The sequence below is a fragment of the Cydia pomonella genome, chromosome 8, assembly GCF_033807575.1.
Source record: "Cydia pomonella isolate Wapato2018A chromosome 8, ilCydPomo1, whole genome shotgun sequence".
Lineage (NCBI taxonomy): Eukaryota > Metazoa > Arthropoda > Insecta > Lepidoptera > Tortricidae > Cydia > Cydia pomonella.
This window is the reverse complement of record NC_084710.1, coordinates 21,698,106-21,721,405: the sequence shown is the minus strand read 5'-3', so window position 1 is coordinate 21,721,405 and position 23,300 is coordinate 21,698,106. Positions and strand designations below refer to the sequence as shown.

The 23,300-nt window shown below is 37.4% G+C and overlaps 1 protein-coding gene across 1 annotated transcript in view; it reads left to right on the top strand.

Moving 5' to 3' along the window:
* Positions 1-6,017: 6,017 nt before the first annotated feature.
* LOC133520834 (centaurin-gamma-1A) overlaps positions 6,018-23,300 on the top strand; it is a 491,067-nt gene continuing 473,784 nt past the window's right edge. Inside the window, exon 1 of the mRNA XM_061855514.1 lies at positions 6,018-6,481. Coding sequence (XP_061711498.1) covers positions 6,286-6,481 — 196 coding nt within the window. The 5' untranslated portion in view covers positions 6,018-6,285. The remainder of the gene's footprint in view (positions 6,482-23,300) is intronic.

Genomic DNA, 23,300 nt, shown 5'->3' with positions numbered 1-23,300 from the left:
AAACGTTATTTAATAAATGTGATATTTTGCTATATTACAGTGCTGAATTCAAATGTCACCAATACCATACCATGCCATACCATGTACCATGTAATACGGACCCCGCAGACAGAATATTGCTGGTTCATCCGCGGTGCAGCTCTAAATCTCTTTGCGAATTCTAGGCCAGCTTGTGCTGCGGAAACCAATTTTTTCTTGTTTATACGTGGTGTCCCTTTAAACCGATTGTAATAAGGTTCAGATTTACTAGTAAAGCTGGAATATCGGAACTACTCATTACATCCAGGGCATTTGACTCGAAGGAATTTGGATTGGATTTTTTTTAATTATATTGGTGGCAAACGAGCGGACATATCTCCTGATAGATACGCAATTACCATCGCCCATGGACACCTGCAAAACTAGAGGGGTTGCTAGAGCGTTGACGGCCTTTAAGAGGGGAGTACGCTTTTTTCTTTAAGGTTTGTTAGGTTTGCTTTAAGTACGTATTTATCTATATATATCTATTATAAGTATATATCGTGTTTAGTACCCACAACAGAAGCCTTATTGAGCTTACTGTGGTCTATGGCCAGGTCGATTTGTGTAAGATTGTCCCAAAATGTTTATGGCATTCCATTAGAAAAAGGTCCTAATGAACATGGAGCATATAATGACCCACTTTGATGGAAAGCCACATTTATTTATTTAATAAGGATATTCTACATCTACAAAAACCAGCGGCTGCAGCACGGTCGCATTTTATCACTTGTCACTATGCCTGTCACTTTCGCACTTACATACTTGTTAGAACGTGACAGGCATAGTGACAAGTGATAAAAATGCGACCGTGCTAGGCGTGAATCAGTGGCAGCATAGTTCCATTTTTATCGCTTGTCACTATGCCCGTCATTTTCACACTTACATACTTGTTAGAATGTGACAGGCATGGTGACAAATGATAAAGAGCCGACCATCTTAGCCCTACAGGCAAGGATTCAATTCCTAAACCTACTTAGTCAGTTTTTAAATAAATAAATAAAAAAATATTATAGGACATTATTACACAAATTGACTAAGTCTCACAGTAAGCTCAATAAGGCTTGTGTTGAGGGTACTTAGACAACGATATATATAATATATAAATATTTATAAATACTTAAATACATAGAAAACACCCATGACTCAGGAACAAATATCCATGCTCATCACACGAATACATGCCCTTATCAGGATTTGAACCGGGGACCTTCAGCTTCGTAGGCAGGGTCACTACCCACTAGGCCAGACCGGTCGTCAAACAGTTTGCGTGTACAGAATACTAGTATGTCCACCTATTTCCCACGACAATGACATTCGCGCATGCGTGCTGCCACTAATTAACACTACAAATGAGGCTGAGCGAATGAGAGAGAAGTATCATCTTTGTAGATAAATTTGTTGATGCTAGTACCTCAATAAAGCATAAAAATACCAAGGAAGGAATTACTATGCTCAGTAGCCAAAATGAGATCGTTTTGAGAGGAGACATTCTTATATCATGTCTTACCATACCTCCCATACTAACTCATCTGAAGTTGCAGGTGTACATAGAATACGGAGACATCTTACCATCAGGTGGGCTGTATGCTTGTTTGCGACCGACGTAGTATAGTTGTTAAAGAAAGGAAAGCTACATATTTCGGACATATATATAGAAACTCAAAATATGACTTATTAAAACTAATTATTGAAGGGAAGATTGAAGGGAAACGAGGACGTGGGAGAAGGAGAATATCATGGACAAGGAACGTAAGAGACTGGTTGGACGCGGGCAGTACAGAGAAACTAATTCGCATGACTTCAGATAGAATGGCATATAGACATAAGGTCGCCAACCTCCGGGATGGAGAAGGCACTTAAAGAAGAAGAAGTAGTATAAAACAATACTAGAAAAACACGTTTTTTAACCTTGAAACCTGATCGTGTTCAAAGTCCATTACGTGACCTATCTCACAAGTGAAAACTAGACTGATACGATAGTTCATCATGGAATGCCAGTGCCTATCTTCCGGCTTCATCATCAGACTTTGAAACCTTATCGTGGTCAAAGTTCATTACAAGACTTTTCTAACAAATCCAAACACAGCTAAGATACGATGTTCCATCATGAAGTTCCAGTTCATATCTTCCGACTCCATCATCAGGTCAGTTCGACAGTACCATATTATTGTATTGTCATCAGAAATACATACAGCTGCCAATTTTTATGACGCTACGATCCTTGGAAGATGGTTAAATTAGTTACCTTAGATTCCATTACATAGTTACATACAGGTCGACCTAATAAAAGCGTGTTAAAAACCCTAAAAAGAAAACTGATGCATGCAGTGAGCAACCTAAGCTAACTTATTTCTGTATGCCACTACACTAACATACAAACAATTTCTGGTCAAACAAAAGATTATTATTCTTATTCTTAATGGAGAAGAATAGCTTTGCGATCCTAGCGAAATAACGGTACTTATTCTATGAAATTCCATTTCGGGAGAAAACGTTTTCCACTAGCTATATCTTAACAAATCACTTTCATTTTGATGTGGATCGCTTCAACATAACATATTCTAGGTTTATTGACTTGGCTTTAAAAAAAAATTGTAAGTAAGTATTGCAAATTTTGAAAAGAGGAAAACCTAGTTTTTCATTGTGTCAATAACATACTACGAGTAAAAAATCACGGAGAACGGAAAATATATAGAAGTGCCAGTGGAAAAACGTTTCTCAAACTCTTATTAGAATCAAAAGATCGAAAAAGTGAAGGGCTTCATACCTACACAATAAATTGTGTCAAAAATATTTCCTATAATGTCAATATCCAGGGAAGAAAATGGGGACTCCATTTGTATGGAGTCGTCGGTCGTTCACTATCCTCATAATACATACACTTAACTAAACTTATACACTTAATTAAACTCATAATACATACACTTAACTTATACACTTAATTATCATTTGTTTTGTATCCAATTTCATTGACAGTCTGATTACGATTCTGACACCGCGCCAACCATGACACAAGGCTGGGTCAGGGCCCTAATGGAGAATCCTTTGCATAGTAAACATGTTGGTGCCAAACAAGCATACACGCCTGATTGTAAACTAGCACAATCGGATTAAGACCAACCTCGAAATCTCTAGACCAGTCATGAAATTTGGTATGTATGTAAATTAAAAAGCCCTTTTTCATGCCCATTTGACATTTTGGGACCTCGAGGAATCGCAGCCAACTTGAAAAATGTGTACCATCCAGGAGAAATTCGCGTTTTACTCTAAATCTACATTCTTTATGAAAATATAGTGTAAAAGGCAACATTAAAGCTTATTAAATTCTACACAATCCTGGATATCTTTGCGGGGTGATACAAGGCTGCATACTAACCGATTTAACAATTAAAATTTGAATCATATATAAGTTTCTGTTTTCCTCGCAAGTGTGTTGAAAAAAGGTCACATGAAACGCGTGTGCTATGGTCATTACACACATCGGCTTTCTGATTGCGCGCTCGCCTGCAGTTCGCGCGCACAATATCGCCTCGTATGTAATGACCAACATAGCACCAAGTGTGCTATTTTTATTAGCATCAAGTGTATTATTACAATGTACTATTACAGTACAATGGTGCTTCTTTAGAGCACTAGTGCGATAATTAGCACATTACGTAACTAAGTCGAAAACTTGAAGGGCCATATGTACTGTAAAACGTTGTATAATGTTTTTTTTTTATACGATACATGTGCGAATAGGTAATTCGCAACTCGTGTCGATTTAAAGCACTACCTTCGGTCGTGTTTTAATCTATCGCCACTCGTTGCGAACTTCCTATTTTTCGCACTAATGTTCATATATATGTATTTATATTAATTTCATACAGGGGCTACCAACAATCAACATCAGTTGACCCGTGGCAATGAAAGTATTAAATACGAGTTATGTAATTCGGACATTATTGAACGATAATATAATCACGTTTTTACATTAGGCGTTTACCAAACGGAACGCAGATTTCATTACTTTACAATCAGTTTGACCTAAATGTTACAATACTTAATAATGTAAAGAAAGTAAGGTTATACTATGTATTAGGTAAGTAATGTAACGAATCGCTTGAACAGTCACGATCAGATATATCGAAGCGGCGAAGGTGCTCACAAATATCTGAACACCCCTCTATTGCCATGGCGTTAGAGTGCGTGTTCAGATATTTGTGAATACCTTGGCCGCTCCAATATATCTGATAGCGACTGTAAGCACAGCAGCACCTTTTGCAGCTCGCTTTACAATGGGCTCTAAAGAATTGTATAACATGATGCATTTCCTCCCGCGGACGCTCCGTCTATGGAATGAGCTGTTTGAAATGAACACTAAAATGTTTTCATCACACTTGTTAATTTAACACCAGTTTAGTATTAGTATTTTTACATAAATTTCAATCGTGGCTGAATGCCGAATAGGTCCGTGCCCTCGATGCTAACCTGTCAAGAAATTACAAAATGGCGGACGAATGCTTGATATGTCACCGTATTTAAAAATTATTTCGTTTAAAATTTAGTTATTTCTTCGCAAGTGTGATGAAAAACATTGTGCGTTGTGCGTAACTCCGGGGGTAAGAATATTGCAAACTCGGGTCTTTAATTCCCTCGTATCCAATATTTCACTTACCCCCCTCGTTGCACAATGTACTCGTACTATAATGTGTCTACTGTTTAGTAACTACCTTAACTTAACTATTAGAAATAGACAGGGCCGGATTTAGGGGAGGGCAACCGGGGCTACTGCCCCGGGCCTCCACAAAAGAGAATTCGGAAAATTTACCATTTTATTTGGAAAAAATTTGGGGCCAGGGGGCCTCCACTCCTTTATTGCCCGAGGCCTCCAGACCTCTAAATCCGGCATTGGAAATAGATCCAGATCCTGACTATCCGGAATAAGATAAATATACAAATTACCTACTATAGTAAACAACCTATGATGGGACTGGCACCAGTAATGGGATGGTATAAACAAATCCTTTAAAACAAGTATTTACCATCGGTGTTTAAACGCTGGCAACATTTCACCACAAACAAGAGCAATAGAGCTACTTACATTTAATTTTTCATTGATATTTGTTAGTTTGAAAATTAATGGCTCTGACTTCCTATGACTGGAGCAAAAAAAAACATGGTTTTATATTTTTAATAATATTGAAACTAATTACAGCATTTTTTATTGAATACATAGTAAACATAAAGGACGAATAGGACATTCAAATGTGAACGCATAAAGCGATAGAAATTTTACAGGTGTCGGTGAAATATCAATTATATTCAATTCATTTTTCTATCAAATGTCCCATTATTGGTGCCGTTACCATATTTTGATGAAGTTATTTCTTCTTTATCCCTATAAGTACCATGTCAGTATTGCCAGTAAGATTTTTAAAAACCATTCATAAAGTGCAATTGTGCAATATTGTAGCCCAGGCCAGGACCAATTATCGTCTTGGTCACATTAGTAGTCCGTAGTTCATAACATGGTGGCGCCACTATCTATGTGTTCTTAAAATTACTTTGGAAAACTGTGAAAATAAAATACTCCTTAATTTATTTTTAGTTCATAGATTTATGTACTTCAGTACATACGACACCCCACTTTTATTAAATCAACAGTAACATGAAGGATACAGAGAGAATAGGTATTAATCAGAACAATATTTACCCAACTATACCCATGTGACATTCTCGTATCAACACATGGACTATATAAACACGTTTATCAATGGACATTCGTTTACACAGTTGAGTAAGCCTCCATTCAACCGTCAAATCTATTCATTTATATTCTTATAACGCAGTTTGACAAGCGTGCCATCTATGATAAAATAACGACACTACGTGAAGTAGCATTATAGTTAGTACTAGCGAGCGAACGACGCCGCCGGCAGATGGCGCTGAAATTAAAAACGGGTCTATTTTGACAGCTCGCTTACGGACGCACACTAAATGCCATAGCAGCCAGTATCGCTAATGGCCGCTGCTAGGGTGGTTTGCTCCTCGCGCTCGCAGCGCGTCGCTCGTTGATTGCTTGTTTACTTTATTTACATCACAGTTCTAATCGTTATCATCAAAGTGACAAGTGTTTAAACGAATAAAGTTGTCAGTGTTGCAAACAAATAGGAGATTATAAAGCGTGTGTCGAAAGTTTCGTCGCGATGTGCGGTATCGTTTGCGTTGCGTTGAAATGAGAATGCATCGCCCGGTGTAAATTTTGTGGTGTATCAAAATCAAATGTTCAGTTCAAGAGGCGCAATGTGTAACCGGCAGCATTCGCAGGCGTGTTTGAACACGTCCCTGTCGATTCGGCAGGAGATACAGAGGTTTGAGAGCGTGCATCCTTCTATATACGCTCTGTATGACCTTGTGGAGTTGGTGCCGGATCCTCTACTGGCTCAGCAGATTCGTGACCACGTCGTGGCTATAGAAGGTAAGATGTTTATTATGATTTTGGCTATTGTTTACGTGGTTACGCTGTCTCTAAGGACGCTTAGTGTAGTTAGTAAACCTGTATGTAGTATTGCTCTCGCTTTACAATTTACAGCTATATGTGCTCTAGTTTGTAGTTAGTCTATTTACCTTAATAAAACAATACGAACAACCATATTGTTTACTTAACGAACCTATTATCTCTTACAAGACGTAACATGTACTTAATAACACAGTTACCTACAGTGTGGTGATTAAGGAAAACATGGAGAGACGAAATAATGATGTATTAACGACATCTCTAAATTGAACCTTGTCACGTTGACTTAAGATTCATGCGTGCAAAGCTGTACACCCCCACACGTACCCATTTAAAGTTCTGAGTCACCCGGGAGCTACCTGCGTACTATATCAATCGGGAAGGTAACACGCTGTCTGTGTAGGCCGAAAAGGTACAGTGAGTGGCAGAAACCGTATGGTTAATAGCTAGTAGCTCTGTGTGCTGTACGTTAAACTCCTTCAACATTGCCTATCATGCCATACTTACTTCGCTTAGTTTAAAAAACCATGACACTCTACCAAACAGCTACTTTTTTGTGTATCTAATTCCTAATAATGGCAAAGGGGTGTCCGTTAATAAAAATACGGTATACACAGCTGTTTGTACTTGTTTATTTTTAAGCCAATGTTTGGCATGGTGGAATGAATTATCTCTCGCGGTCTTTTCGGACCGATACGATCATCAAGCCTTCAAGAAAAGAGTGTACTACTCCCATCTTATAGACCAGGGGTCACCAATTAGTTTCGTTCGGGGTCTGTTTTAAGTAATGAAATGACCATCGCGGTCCGCACAAAATTTTATAGAAAAAATATTTATTAAACAAATGTAATTAAAGAAATAACAAAGGTATTTTTTTACATATCAACGAGAAAAATAACATTTTTTGTTGCGGACTATCTGTCTGAAGTTTGGAGTAAAATTGGTGCAAGCTATTGACATTAAATCCTGGAGATGTTCGTCAGTAAGTCGTGATCGAAATTTATTCTTAATGAAGTTCATCTTCGAAAATGCTGTTTCACAAATATATGTTGACCCAAACAAAGTAAGAAGTTTCAAAGCTAATTTTTGTAGTTCTGGATATTGAATGCCACACACAAATTTTATCCAGAAGTCTTCACTGGAAACTTCCGTATGTTTGTGTTTATAAAACTGTGTTTTCTTGGAAATCTATCATTTCTATTTGCAGGGTAGCTTTATCACTCCCGAAAACAATTGCAGCTTCGTTGCTCCATTCACCATCAGGATGCAGAGAGTAAATGCTGCTAAGGATTTCTACAACATTCTCAATTTTTTTAAAGTCTGCGAACCTGTTTTTAAATTCCGATTTAAGATCCGTAATGAACGTTTTGTATTGGCCGACGTCAATCTCGTTGTCACTGCTGATTATTTTATTTAAATTGGGGAAGTGTAAGCATTCATTACCAAGATCATTCATAAAGAGATCGAGTTTTCGCGAAAAACTTTTTACAGCTGACATGAGTTCCCATACAAGCTTTCCCTTGTCTTGAAGTTTAAGGTTCAGGTCATTGATATGTTTAAAAATATCCGTCATGAAAGCAATGGCAGCTACATTTTCTTTTTCGTTTAGGAAACTTAAGTAGGCGTTTGCTGAAATCTGATCACTGTTGAAAATAAATGTCTTCAAGTGTTCTAAAATGCTGAAGAATCTTTCTAAAACGCAGCCTTTGCTTAACCATCTCACATTATTATGCAACAGTAGATCGGATACATTTTTATTTCAAATTACGTACTCTGTAGTGCAAAAGTTGCTGTGTTCTCGCGGTCCGCACAAAATGGGTCGGCGGTCCGGATGCGGACCGAGGTCCGCCATTTGGCGACCCCTGTTATAGACTGACAAAGCACTTTCATCCCCTCAGCATGAGCTCGCGCCACTCCATACATCCTGCGCGACTTTAACTATGGACTCCCGCGCGAGTATGCAACTCTTGCTAGACGGTCTGGTATTGCAGGAGTCTATGGGCGACGATAATTGCTTAACATTCGTCTGCTCGCTTGCCTCCTATATTTAAAGAAAAAAACAAATACATCCCATATTAATTATCGAATCTGCTCGTAAAATTTTCGAGAAACGGTCGAAAAATGCGACATGTAATGAGAACAGCTCGACTCGACACAATAAACATTTTTGACCAAGCTGAAACGAACACTTTGCTAACATCAAGGCAGAATTGAGAAAGAGTTGGAAATGGGTCTATATTGTTTCCCATAATTCCCATAAAGGTTTAAGCCATAATGTATTGTTGGACCGCATTTTCGTTAGTTATAATTTGGTTTTTCTCAGAAACGCGTAACTTTTCAGGATTGCCATAAAACAAACCTAACCTAACCTATCAGTACCCCTAGTGTAAATATTTTCGACAGCGAAACGTGACGTACGCGTTTGCGTTAAGTGTCATTTTGTATGAGATTTTTGACTTTCCAAAACGTCCCGCTTGGCGCGCTATTCAAAAACCCATACAAAATGAGACTTAACGCAAACGCGTACGTCACGTTTCGAAATCGAAATTATTTACACTAGGGGTACTGTAAGATAACCTTACGAAAATCCTGAAAAGTTGACGGTTTCAAAATTATGACTAATGATAATCTGTCAATCACACAAATGGATCCGGTTGGAAATATGTTGCTTAACGTTGTCTTCGTCTATAAGCAATTCATATGAAGACCGCAAGATAGGTACGGTCACGTCTGAAAATATCGATACGGACAAAGTGCCAAAAATATGTATACACTACCCTAATATATGGGCCATAAGGTCGTGTAAACATATTTTTGGCACTTCGATCGTGTCGATGTTAAAGATGTGACTGTACCTATATTAAAACATACGAAAATCAGCGACGATTCTTAAGCTTCTAGTGCATTCAAAGCCAAATTATGGCAGTTCTAATATTCAACTCTATTGACAGCTAATAAAGTTCAAATTTAAACAAATATTTTTTATGGCATGCACTAGTATGTAGTAGATACATCTGTCTACTATCTATCTACTTGATGGTAGAGGATAAGGCTTGTGCGGATAATCCGGATCACATTATGGCATGGTTATTTTTGTGTCATTTTTGTTATTATAAGTTGGACTGAGAAAAAAACGAACGAGGAAGTGCTGCGAATTGTTGGAGAGAGGGGAAACCTACTGAGGACCATAGAGAATAGACGATGCAAAATGATAGGTCACTTGATAAGACACGACACTTTCTTTGAAACTATTTTGGAAGGCAAGATCGAAGGTAGAAAAGGAAGAGGAAAACCACGAGCAAGTTACACGCAGCAACTAAAAGTACAAGCAAATGTCGTGTCTCACAGGGACCTAAAGAACTTGGCCGAGGACCGCGAAAACTGGCGTCTACTCCACCGACAAGAGCCATCTTAAATGATGATGATGACTTTTGTGTTGACTGTACGGTATCGTGTTCAAAAGGTAGCGTTGTCTAGCAAGAAAACCCTTCGACCTATGCAAACATTGGACCTGTACAACTCGCAAGTCAATATGGTGAAAAAACAATGGTAGTTGGGCCATTTATTTAAGTTGTACGTACTATACACTCTTTTTAGATGTGGGAATTTTCACGTTATTTCTATTTAGAATCACGAGTTTATTTGAACTTGGTGAAATAAAATAACTCACACAATTTTTTCATACATTTTCGTTCCTTCCAAGTTCCATTACGGGCATACATAATCTATGAAAAATAGTAACGGAATGGAAATAAAAATCCTGGGATACTTTTTTCTTCCATTATAGAAACAAAACAGCTAGTGATTCTGAGTAGAATAGTTATTTACGATACAAGTGCAGAAAATAGGAAATTTGCAACGAGTGGTGATAAATTAAAGCACGACCGAAGGGAATAAGTCAACTATAAAAAATTGACCAATCACGTGCCGCCGCAATCCCATAGGAAAGACTAAACGGGCCGCAATAGACGCGCGTTTATGTCTTTTGTACTACATTTTTGTCTACTGAGATACTTACCAGTTTTCATAAATTATCTAGGTTTTATAGTAAAAAAAAGTCTTATTAAGATGACTCGTAGAAAAGAATTGTATACAATAGTGATATAATCAAGTTTTTCAAACTCGTACCCTACTTAGGCAACTGAAAAGTTCTCTATTATATCACGGTTATATAAAATACTATTACAGTACATATGGGGCTACTTTATAGCACTAGTGCGAGAAGTAGCATATTACGTTACTGTGTCGAACATTTAAAGGGCCATATGTACTGTAAAACGTTGTACGATACATGTGCGAATAGGTAATTCGCAACTCGTGTCGATTTAAAACACTCCCTTCGGTCGTGTTTTAATTTATCGCCACTCGTTTCGAATTTCCTATTTTTCGCACTTGTATCGTAATGTACTATTTTGAACTCGACCGTTACACCTACGAGTAAGAACACGTGAATAAAACCCAGTCTCTTGTCAAAGAGCAAGGCTAGATTATTAGAGCAGTAATGCCTCTGATAAATGCAAGAAAGAGTTTGTTTATTTGTTTCTCGCTTTAACTACCCAGCCGATCAGCATTAGCATACAGATTACACATAGCTTACGTGCCCTGGAATTACATAGATATATCTAGAACAATACAAATAATCTTTATTGCACACCTCAATAAATAGTACAAATAATACAACACATAAAGAAGAGGTAAACAACAGGCGGTCTTATCGCTAAAAAGCAATCTCTTCCAGACAACCTTTAGGTAGCGGAATTAAAAAGAAATTACCAAACCCAAATTGGCTTGTATGCTATATGGTCGATGTGATTTAATATGGACAATCCACAGGTACTAAACACTGTTGAAAGTAGAAAGATAAAGACGTTTAGATTCCCATTTACTGGATAAAGGGAAGAAGGAAGAGATAGGAGCTAAAAACTTACGTTAACCGAATAAAAAGGGTAACATCGTTTGTCAGGATGTCAAAAAAAGTCCCAAGACAGAGATACTCAGAAATAGCTCTAGCAATTAAATCATAGATCTAAAATGGATATGAATGTGCAATGGATAATGATGACTATAATTAGAATTATAATTAGGTGTTCATTAATTAAAAAAAAAAGAATTTAATTAATTCGATAGCTTAAGTACTTCTCGTGATATTTAGCAATGTGACAGACGGACGGGCGTACGGACAGAGTCGCACTTTTGTACCTTTTTGGTACCTATACATACCGTCAAAGATAGTATAAAAGTTGATATATTCCTCTCTGATGCCTTGCCTCGCCTGGATTTTACTCTGCTGTCCACTATCATTAAATCGTAAACGTAATTCATCTTGAGAACACTACCTACACGAATTGGATTTAGGTAGGTTTATGTTGCAAGCTTAAATTCTTAAACGTTAAGTACAGACACAGACTATATTCAGTACCCCTAGTGTAAATTGAGTCAATAGCGAAACGTGACGTACGCGTTTGCGTTAAGTCTCATTTTGTATGGGTTTTTGAACAGCGCGCCAAGCGGGACGTTTTGGAAAGTCAAAAATCTCATACAAAATGACACTTAACGCAAACGCGTACGTCACGTTTCGCTGTCGAAAATATTTACACTAGGGGTACTGACGTCTCTAAAGTTTCACACTAAAACACGGGTAAAAGCCACAGGAACACATACAAAAGCCATACATCTTCCTTATAATATCCTCAAGCCAAAATGCTTGGGGTAACCTTCCAGAAGTCGTTAACAACAGTAATATATGGGTTGACCTACAAAACTCATTATCGCTGGCGGTAGTGGCTCGTTGCTGGTCTAAGGGGAAATCATTTAGTAAATTGACCTTTATGAACGAATTGGGATCTCAAGATGTATTTCTAACTCGTGTGGATGTGTAACCTGAATTGATTGTAGTGAATTGAGCATTAATTGGAAGAAATTATACTAAAAACATTTTCTTGTATGTAAAATAAGACATGCCAAGACGAAACCATAAGCCTCGCATTGTCAAAAAGTTATCAGATCTCATGTAGAGCCAACGTCTAATTCTAACTCTACAAGGACTAAGTTCACAAACTCTATATCTTAATCAAAATATGTGGCTTGGCGGAGTTTCTGAAAAAATTTTCTTTTTAGGTCACAATATGGTTATCAAAAATATACTTAATAATCTGGAGGATTATTTCTAGTGACTTCATCGATTTGAATCCAGATTTTTTGACATACGCGCTATAGAAAAAATCACGAACAGGTCTAAAACTCACTTTAAAAATTGTAACAATTTATGCATAAAAGTTAAAAATATGAAAATTGCTTCTAAAAATTCGCTGTCAAAACTTACAAAACATGATATCCGCGATCCCGAGCACGACAATACACATCTGTTTCGCTTACACTTACACTCAGTGAAAGAGAGCGAAACACGAATCTACGGGACCTAAGGTTTTACGTTTTTACGATGGTATTAACATTTTGCATACGAAGTGGCGGTATACGAAAATCAGTTTCGTAAGTTTGCTAAAAACCCATTTTGTCATCGATTATCAGAAATGTGATCCAAAACTCCCGTTTAAAATTTATCTTTATTACGTTTCTACGTTTTTATTTTTGTAGTTACTGGTTCTCTATTATTGTTAAATCATTTGTTGAATCCATACTTCAACCGCACTATTCATTTCAAAACATGACGGAAGGATTTGAAACTCATATGACATATCTCATTAGAGATTATTCCAAATGAAACCATAACTCATTTTAAATAAAGTTTAAATTCGCATAAATGAAATCAAATCCAAACAGATACATGAACGAGATTCACAGAGCACATCACATTGGACAGTATCGTCCTGTTAATATTACAGTAGTTAACACGATAATGAGGTAGATTATGTGTAACATAATTAATTGTTCTTATCTCGTTGCAATAGGGTTGCGAATTGGTTGACTGTCAACGATGGAGGACATAATGTACGCGGTTTGATCATTTGCTCGTTCATATAATGGTCGGTAAATAGGGTATTTGGATACGCAGAATGTTATACGGATTTAATTTCAATATCAAACGCGCTTGCAAATTAAATAAAGCATTTCAAATCAAGAGCATTTCGACCATAATTAAATCTACAATGGAAAAGGTTACCTATCAAATAACAAAACTATCAAAAATGCGACCAAATCGGAATGTGAAGTGTTGAATTCAGAAATAATTTGTGATTGCGTAGGTAAATTATTTGATTTTGTAACAATATATTCCAAGATATAATCACCCACCGTATCTCCCGTATACAGCTTTTCGAATTTTCCAGTCCGCTAACCTAACGATTTGGTACATTCAAGCGGCCATTAACAGCCGCTATGATGCTCAAACGTGGTCATGGTTAATTTGTAGTCTGCCTCTTTCGCACTTATGAAATGTTCAATACGTGATGGCGTCCCTTATGCATACTACGATTATAAGCGTCATTGTAGATATGTGATTCCGACAGAGAATTTTAAATATTTTTGAATATGCTAATGGAGGAAGACACTGTAAGTACATTTTTCAAGCGTAGACATGAAATATCAAGTAATGAAAACAGCATTTCCAATGGTTTTTACATGTTTTCAAAAAATGATTAACATATGTAGAGAACTTTCTGCAAATTATTCGTAGTTTTTGTAGTTTTTTCGTCGTATGAGGAATGTTATGAAAGTGAAGGAAGCGAAATAGGTATAGGTGTCAGGATCGTAGCAAGTGGAAATCCGTGGTCTCTGCCTAGCGTTACATTCCAGGTATAATTCCTATGTTGCGGAAGCATATATATAATATAAATAACATAAGCCTTTTTAATGTTGTAACATTTACGATACAATTCCTGAAACAGGAAGCATTTATACAACTCTGTTTCCATACGCCTGACATTGGCATTTCTGATAATCGCATGATACCCGTACCACAAGTGCTCGCTAGCGACTGCGTACACAGAAAAATAACGAATCAAGAACCAAATATGTGTCAACTGATGTCCTGATCCAAAGATGGGCCAGCGTGTAGAGAGGGTATTGGTGTCGGATGGCTTATGACGCGGCGGGATGGCGATGGGATGGCCACGGTGTTGGTTTTTCGTCAGCACATCAAAGGTGTGCTCTTTACCATTGGATGGCCATCTCGCTGGTCCATCGCTGGCCCATCGTGTAAAGGAGCTATTATGTATCTATGGGGCTTTACTTGCCTGAGAATAAATGATATACTCATATTACTATGGTAAGGGTGGGAATAGATGTTGACAATTGCCGATTATGTTCAACGCAGAACAATGATGTCTATTCTGTCGCCGGATTGATTCAACGTATGTAATTTATACTCGGTCCATTTGATGCAATGCAGATTGATGCCCATTTATGCTATCTGGGTAATTATACTCTCCGTTTACTGGAATTTGTACTGATTTAAATGAACATTTATCTGGACAGATGGAATTATGTTAGTTTTTAACCCGACGCAAAAAGAGGGGTGTCAAACGTATACTTTTGACACCAATGTCTGTTTGTGGCATCGTACCTCTCAAACGGATGGACCGATTTCAATGTGGTTTTTTAACGTGAAAGCAAGTTTCGTTGCGGTGGTTCTTAGCAATGTTTGATAAAAATCGATCCAGCAGTTTGAAGAGCTTTCTTGCGTTGTGGGGGTTTTTTAAATTTTAATTTAATATTTATCAAAGTATTTTTTTTTGTTCAGTACCCCTAGTGTAAATTCATTCGATAGCGAAACGTGACGTACGCGTATGGGATTTTGAGTTTCCAAAACGTCCCTCTTGGCGCGCTGTTTCTAAATCCCATACAAAATGAGACTTAACGCAAACGGGTACGTCACGTCACGCTATCGAATAAATTTACACTAGGGGTTCAAAAAGATCTTAATACGTCATGTCAGTTACCCTTTTCGAAATGCGGTTTTTAAGACGGGCTATAGAAGACAGGTATTAATGAAAATATCATCTCTCTCGTTATACCGTGATCACGTACTGGTCGCCCTTAGAGTTGACTACCAAATAATACAATACAATACAAATAATCTTTATTGCACACTTCAATAAAACAAAAGAAAACAGAAACACAAACAACATATAATACCTAACCTATTTACATTTTATGTATTATTCATCCATGTAAAGTTTTTAATAACCAGCGCGGGAAAATATAACACACACCCTCTGCCCTCAATGTTTTATTTTTAGATCCGTATATCTCAGATACTCTGCAAATAAAATATACTTCTGTTTAAAATTTTGATCATCAGATCCCTAGGCTGTATTTTAGATTATACTGCTATGGTATGGAGGATGGACTGTTATATATTATGTAAGTCCGTAAGTTATGGCTCCTATATACGTTGGGCCATCATACTGGCCCAGTAAGATGCGCCAGCGTGTAGAAAGGGTACTGGTGTCGGATGGCTTATGGCGTAGCGGGATGGCGATAATACCTAACCTATTTACATTTTATGTATTATTCATCCATGTAAAGTTTTTAATAACCAGCTAGGGAAAATATAACACACACCCTCTGCCCTCAATGTTTTATTTTTAGATCCTTATATCTTTTTACACTCATGTGACACCGGGATTTTGTATCGTTATTTCAACGTGGGCGCCATTTCTTAAAATTGCCTCATATATTAGCGGTGGCAGCATGGTTCCATTTCTATCACTTGTCACTATGCCCGTAACTTATATACTTATATATAACTCGAGCTTATATACTTGTTAGAAAGTGACAGGCATGATGACAAATGATAAAACGCCGACCATCTTAGCCCTCCAGCAGCGGTATCATGGTTCCATTTTTATCACTTGTCACTATGCCCGTCACTTTCGTGCTTACATACTTGTTAGAACGTGACAGCTATGGTGACAAATGATAAAGAGCCGACCGTCTTAGCCCTCCAGGGCTGCTATAACCGAGAAAATCGAAGAACGTAAAATTTGAGCAACTATCTCTGTTACCCTAATTACCTAGTATGTATAATTGTTGGTGCAATAAAGAATATTTACTTACTTACTTACTTACTTACTAGTCTTAACTGGAGTAAAAGAGAAAGATGCCCGAATTTTTTGGACTTCGATGTTCGCAGTAGGCCCTCAGATGTGAGATACATATGTGATAAAACACGTTCAGCGAATTAGTTTATTATGTACTGGAATATCTTCCGCCCGTCAGTGTCAGATTAGAAAAACAATTTTAACCCTTAATATAATAGACAGTAGGGCTAAGATGGTCGGCTCTTTATCATTTGTCACCATGCCTGTCACGTTCTAACAAGTATGTAAGCGCGAAAGTGACGGGCATAGTGACAAGTGATAAAAATGGAACCGTGCTGCCACCGCAGGTGTCCAAAAATAAGCCAATTTTAACCAATTTTTTTTTTCATAGGGTCGAAATGACGGTAAATATATTAAAAATATTGTGTTTTCTGTCCACGACTTGTTATTTCTTTTTATATCTTTGCGAAAAAAAAAAGAAATAAGTAGTTTTTTATTAACAGATAAATTTCGCAAGTTTCCTTTAAATTTTTAATGTCTGTCAGTATGTATGTCTATAAATAAACCAAGTCACGTAGTGGCCAGCGTCTCTGGAAAAATCCTTAATCTATATCTTAATTCAACTGTATTGCCTATTAGTCAAAATTATTGCTTTATTTATGATCAACAATTCACTTTAAAAGTACTTGACTGTAAATTAATTGATGATTAATTATTCTGGTTTCCATTCATTAAGTAATACCTTATAAATTTATATTATGCGGCACGAGTAAGATATTATTATATTATTTTATTTTCATTTTCCTCTCTAATTGCCTTATATTTTTGGATCTCCTTGAAGTATGTTTTGTATATTTATAATGTATTGGACCCGGGTATGTCCTTAAACTACGTCCACAAGAGAGGTATGGGCATTGTGAATGTCATCTCGCTCTGTGTGGTAGGGCACAGCACAGCGGATGTCATTCCAGATCTAGAGCAGAGCGCAACTGGGGAAGTACCTCCACCTTACAGAAAATCGCAGCCAAATAACACTAGACCCTCATAGTGTTGTGTTCCTGCCGGTGAGTAAGGTTGCCAGAGCTCAACGAGGGTGGGAGGGGGTTAGGGTCGGCAACGCGCATGTAACTCCTCTGGAGTTGCAGGCGTACATAGGCTACGGATACTGTTTACCATCAGGCAGGCCGTATGCTTGTTTGCCACCGACGTAGTGTAAAAAATAATAATTATAATTTTAAAAGTGACTACATCTAAGAGATAAGATTATTGGATTTAATTCTGTAACTTCTGTTTAGTATAATTTTTCCAAATATCGATAAAATTTTGATATCAATAATATAAAAGTTATTAAGTAAACATTTAATAACTTATGTCACTTGAGTTATGTGGCATATTTAATATCATTTGGGTGGAGGATTCCAAACTTGCCTATCGCCCCTTTTTCTCATATTAAATATCGTAGAAATTGAAAAAATGATTCTTCAAAAAATAAAGTAACAAAAAATCATGGGCGGACTTTTATTATTATGAACCTAGTTTCTTTTCGCCAGAATTTGATAAAATTTTACAACTCTATAGTCAGATTTTTCTAACATCAGAATAAAATTTAGCTGTCAGATAGAGATAACACGCTCCCTTTCTTTCACAAGCAAGGAGAAGCAAGTGTTATCTTTATCTCACAGATAATTTAATCTGACGTTTGAAAAATCAGACCTAAGTAAAATTACATACACATTTTTTGTGTCTGATTGGAATTTTTTATGTATTCCACCCAGAACGAGGAGCTCTTCAAATGTATCAAATTTTAACAAACTAAACAAAAAAAAAATACAACAAACTAAAAATCGAGCCAAATATTTGTTCAACGAAATACTACTGTGAGCATACGTCGTCGTAGTTCGAACGCAAAGATATGGTAATATTATGCACTTTATTACAACCGTATAAGGTGCAATATTGTATATGTTCTTTAACGTCGATCCTATACTAGAATAAGTATATTTTTCTCTCATCATTCATCCTTCATGTCATGGTCAAAACCAACCAGACGTTTACTGAGAAAGCTATTGTTATTTCTTATGGGGTTTTTATCTCCGTTGTTTTATTTTATAGGCATGTTCGCCTGCAGTAATATTATACAGGACGAGAGGTGCAAAAATATCTTACACGACTTTGGAAATAGAGTAGACAAGCTCTTATCAATGGTAGTGTATTAGTCGATCAGCGGTTGTAGCACGGTCGCATTTTTATCACTTGTCTCTATTCCTATCACGTTCTAACAAGTATGTAAGTGCGAAAGTGACAGGCATAGTGACAAGTGATGAAAATGCGCCCGTGCTACAGACGCTGGTTTGGATATTGAAGCAATACAAAGGTCAGAAATAGCAGTCAGAGTCTGGTATTTAATCGTAATCTATGCACGACTATTGCACATACTTCGTACTTCATAGTTAAAAAAACAGCGGTGGCAGCATGGCTCGAATTTTATCACTTGTCACTATGCTCGTCACTTTCGCGCTTACATACTTGTTAGAACGTGACAGGAGTGGTGACAAATGATAAAGAGCCGACCATCTTAGCCTTACTGCGGTGGCAGCATGGTTCCATTTTTATCACTTGTCACTATGCTCGTCACTTTAGCGCTTACATGCTTGTTAGAACGTGACAGGCATGGTGACAAAAGAGCTGACCATCTTCGCCCCACTGAGCCACCTTATAGTAAATAGTTATTCAGTAGTCATGAGCTGTGATTCATCGTTGTTTCTTTCCCACTCGCACAGAGACTGACCAACTTACATGGACGCACTAATGAGGGCACTATTATAATTGGATTTACTCGTTAGCGGGATAAGCCTTGGGGCGAGTAAACGATCCCTATTTTATTTGGTCGAATGTTTGATAAAAATATATTCCTGCACACGGTGTCGATTACAGTTCGGATCAAAGTAAATCGAGGGAAAATAGCCTTTATTTTATTTTTATCTAGTACAATTTTACACGGATCAACATAGTCCCACAGTAAGCTCAGTATGGCTTGTACTGTGTTTACTAGATGACGATATCTATAATATAATTATATATATATTTAGATATAAATACTTACATGCATAAAAGACATCTTTATTTCAGGAACAAATATTTGTGCTAAACACTTGAGTAGTATTTGGTCGTGTTTAAGCCATTTCCCCGCTACGCTAGCGACCCTCTCATGTAACTCTTCGTGCTTTCGGCCCTACACTAAGCTCGGCCTTCGGCCTTCGCAAACCTTGGCACTTCGCCGTCAGGCCTTTGGCCTGCCGGCTTCGCTTCATTCCCTTACCTGCCAGGATTCCAACCTGGAACCTACTGCTTCGAAGTTAGGCTACAAACTAAGAGACCGTTAAAATCAACAGAAAAAAGGGTAGAAGGGCTTAGTGTAAATGCGTTTTTTGCATGCATTTGTCCAGATACACAGCTGCGTCTAGATTCAACCTCGCCTCCGAAAAGATACATCTGAGTTACATTTGAAATTGGCATTAGTCCCACAAGAGTCATAGTCATAATATATTGGCATACTACCAACATTTTGAATCATAAGATTTACATCTATCTATACCACTGGTTCTCAAACCAATATCACTGACCTATGTACTATCACGCTCCGCGGTTGTTTCTTTATTTCTATATTTCAGTCACATGCATAAACTTACAGCTAAGGATGCGAAAACGCTTATGCGGTAGAGACAATATATTTGTACATTGGGAATCAAACACAATTAAAAATACAATACACTAATGTAACAAAACAAAACCAATCAAATAAGGTCTAGTCAAATCAACAAACATCGCACATAAATTAAATAAATGAAACAGAGCAGAGGATGTCAATCTTAAACTTCATATACAAAAACAACATTATTCATCCGCCAATAAAACTTAAGAATTTTCTTATCTTATGAATACATTCATTGTTGAGCGATTTAGCATCCTAGCTAAATTAGTTGTTTAATACTTACGCTATGAAATGTCCAATTTAGCTAGAACCCTAAATCGCTCCACAATCACGGAGTGTGACTACTCAATGAAGAACTAAAATGAAGATATCGTTAAATCCTCCTCGTAAGACCCACCATATAAAGTTTTCATACTTATTTTGATTTGAATCATGTTCTATCATTAAATTGCAACGAATTTATTTTCTTTAAAAAAGCAACGAAACAAGAAATGCTACTTTATTTGGTTCATAAAATGTTTTATTTAGATTGAAACGAATATGTACATTGTAATGTACATTAAGGTTAAGCATTCACAGCCTTACTGACCCACGCTACCGAATGTAGTATAATTTTTACTACACCGTAAATATTATTGAAACTTCAAGAACACAGTAACATTGAATCATGCTTGACATAACAAAGACGTCAGCTTACGTAATACAAAACCTAAATACAGTTAGCGTACACTTAGTACCTCGCCGCTGTAACTCCTTTGATAATTTCTTATGGCAAATCTTTAAATGTGTTAATGCGACAAGGTACTAACGCTCTTTACTTTTTATTTATAGTTGTAACAAATGGCACACGATTTTAGATCATTGCTGGCTAAGTGGGAGCAACGAGTTCAATCGATCGATGAAATGCAGCAATGTGTCGCAAATTACGTGGGATTATCGGTGACGTTTGGAGAGGCCAATATAGAAATAGTGTCACTTATGTCGTTTTGCAACTGAAGTAAACTACAAGATCATGGTCACTTTTTGTCGTATAATAGAATGTTATGATAGTCCAATGAGCGAGGTGTGTTTTGTTTTTAGTTTTTATTCATAACGTAACGGTGCCTTACTTGTGTCCAAATACTGAATTCCAATTTGTTTAGTTTCGTACCAAACTAACCCTGCGGGGAATTTGCAATGATGTTCACCAGCACGTCGCACACGCCTCGCCAGCTAAGCTACTTGTCGCCTTCACCGCGGCCCCGAAACTTGGCTCCGCTCAAACGGTATCACCAGGCTAGGGGTCGTGGGGTTGGGTAACGATCGTTAGCGAAGAGCTATGGCCAACACCAACAGCGGCAGCAGCACACATCGTCCACAAAATGACGAGGATTGTCATCCCTACATCGGTGGCGAGCGACTCGCCACAGCCGTAAGGCGGAAGCGGCTTATCATAAGCCGGAAGGGAGGCCTTCCAGGGAGGTATGGCATGATATTCATCCATTTGCAATGACAAAGTGAGGCGGTTTCATCATTCATGTGCAATTTCTATGAAAATATGACATTACACACTTTGTTCTGTTCTGACTCTAAGAACAATGTACCCATTATAACTAAACGTATGTATAACAAATACTATTACTACTCGCCTACTCGGTTGGCTCAGCGACCCAAAATGAGACTTGGCCTCCGATACAAGACCGCGCGACTTTTATCGGTCGAAGTTTCGAAGTTCGCGCAGATCTGCCTCCACCATGTCACTCCAGAGATACCTGGGGCGTCCAATAGGACGTCCTCCTGCTACGCAGGTACGCTCTTTTCACGTTCCGATTTTCATCCATTTTCTCAAGGTTGGGTTTTCACACGTTTGGGAATTTTTCGACAGGCATAATACTAGGCCAAGATGTAAGTTACGAAGTAGTCGAAAGTCATTAAGCTCGTGGTGCTATTAACAGGACAGCATATGACTCTAAATCGCGTCATGTCGAAGAGCATCATAAACAAATAAATATAATTAAATGGAATACATGTCAATAGCTTGGTTTTATTAAGGGAAAAGAGATGTAGAACCATATTTTACCATTTCTAAGAATTGGCTCATTAACTTTGACACGACGCCATAATGGCGAAACAATTTTCTCGTTAAGTGCGTAAATTACGTCTCCTTCAAACTAAAAGTCTTTCAGTATAAAGGACATTACAGACAAGGGATTCCATTAGAATTTGACAAGAATATACAATTAATGTTAAAATTTTGTGGTTTGGTTATTCCGCCAATGAGGTATCTAGTACCTACAATATTTGTAACTTAGATTAGAACAACCGAACGACCGAGTCACGTGTTTTTTCGGAAATCTAATCAAGACGTTGTTTTAATATGAATACTTTTTTTAATATTTGGGGACAATCTTACACAGGCTACGAGCTCCAAACTATGCAGAGCTTGTACTATGGGTACTAGGCGATGTTATCTATCTATATAGATAAATACATACTTATATACATAGAGAACACCCATGGCTCGGAACAAATATCTGTGTTCATCACACATTTGATGTCCTTACCGGAATTCGAATCCAGGACCAGCGGCTTCATAGGCAGGTTCATTATCCACTAGGCCAGACCGGTCGTCGAATACTACCTAAATATAGTAAGAGCAAAAAGAATTACCTTATTTGTAAGTCAGTGAATCAAGATTCTTGATAACAACTATAAAAATATTGATAGGGCCAAGCAATTTTTTTTTGAGGGTGCCTACATTGCTGACTGGGTAATTGTGACCCAACATTTTCATATATGAAAACGATATCACAATCTCATTTAAATGTTACATGACAATAACAACTACATATTTCCTAACTTTCGTATTGGCATTCGCATTAGGACATTCGCATCCTGGACATTCGGATTCCCATTCGCAAATCTGAAGAATGCGACATTGGTGACATTCCTGTGTTTCAATTAACTCGCAACCTTTATCTTTAGCACACAGTGTCTAATACCTTGTCTGTCTCATTTCTCATTGTTTAAGTTTCATCTACTTCATTCAATTTAGAACCTTTATTTATAGCACATACAGCTTCTATTT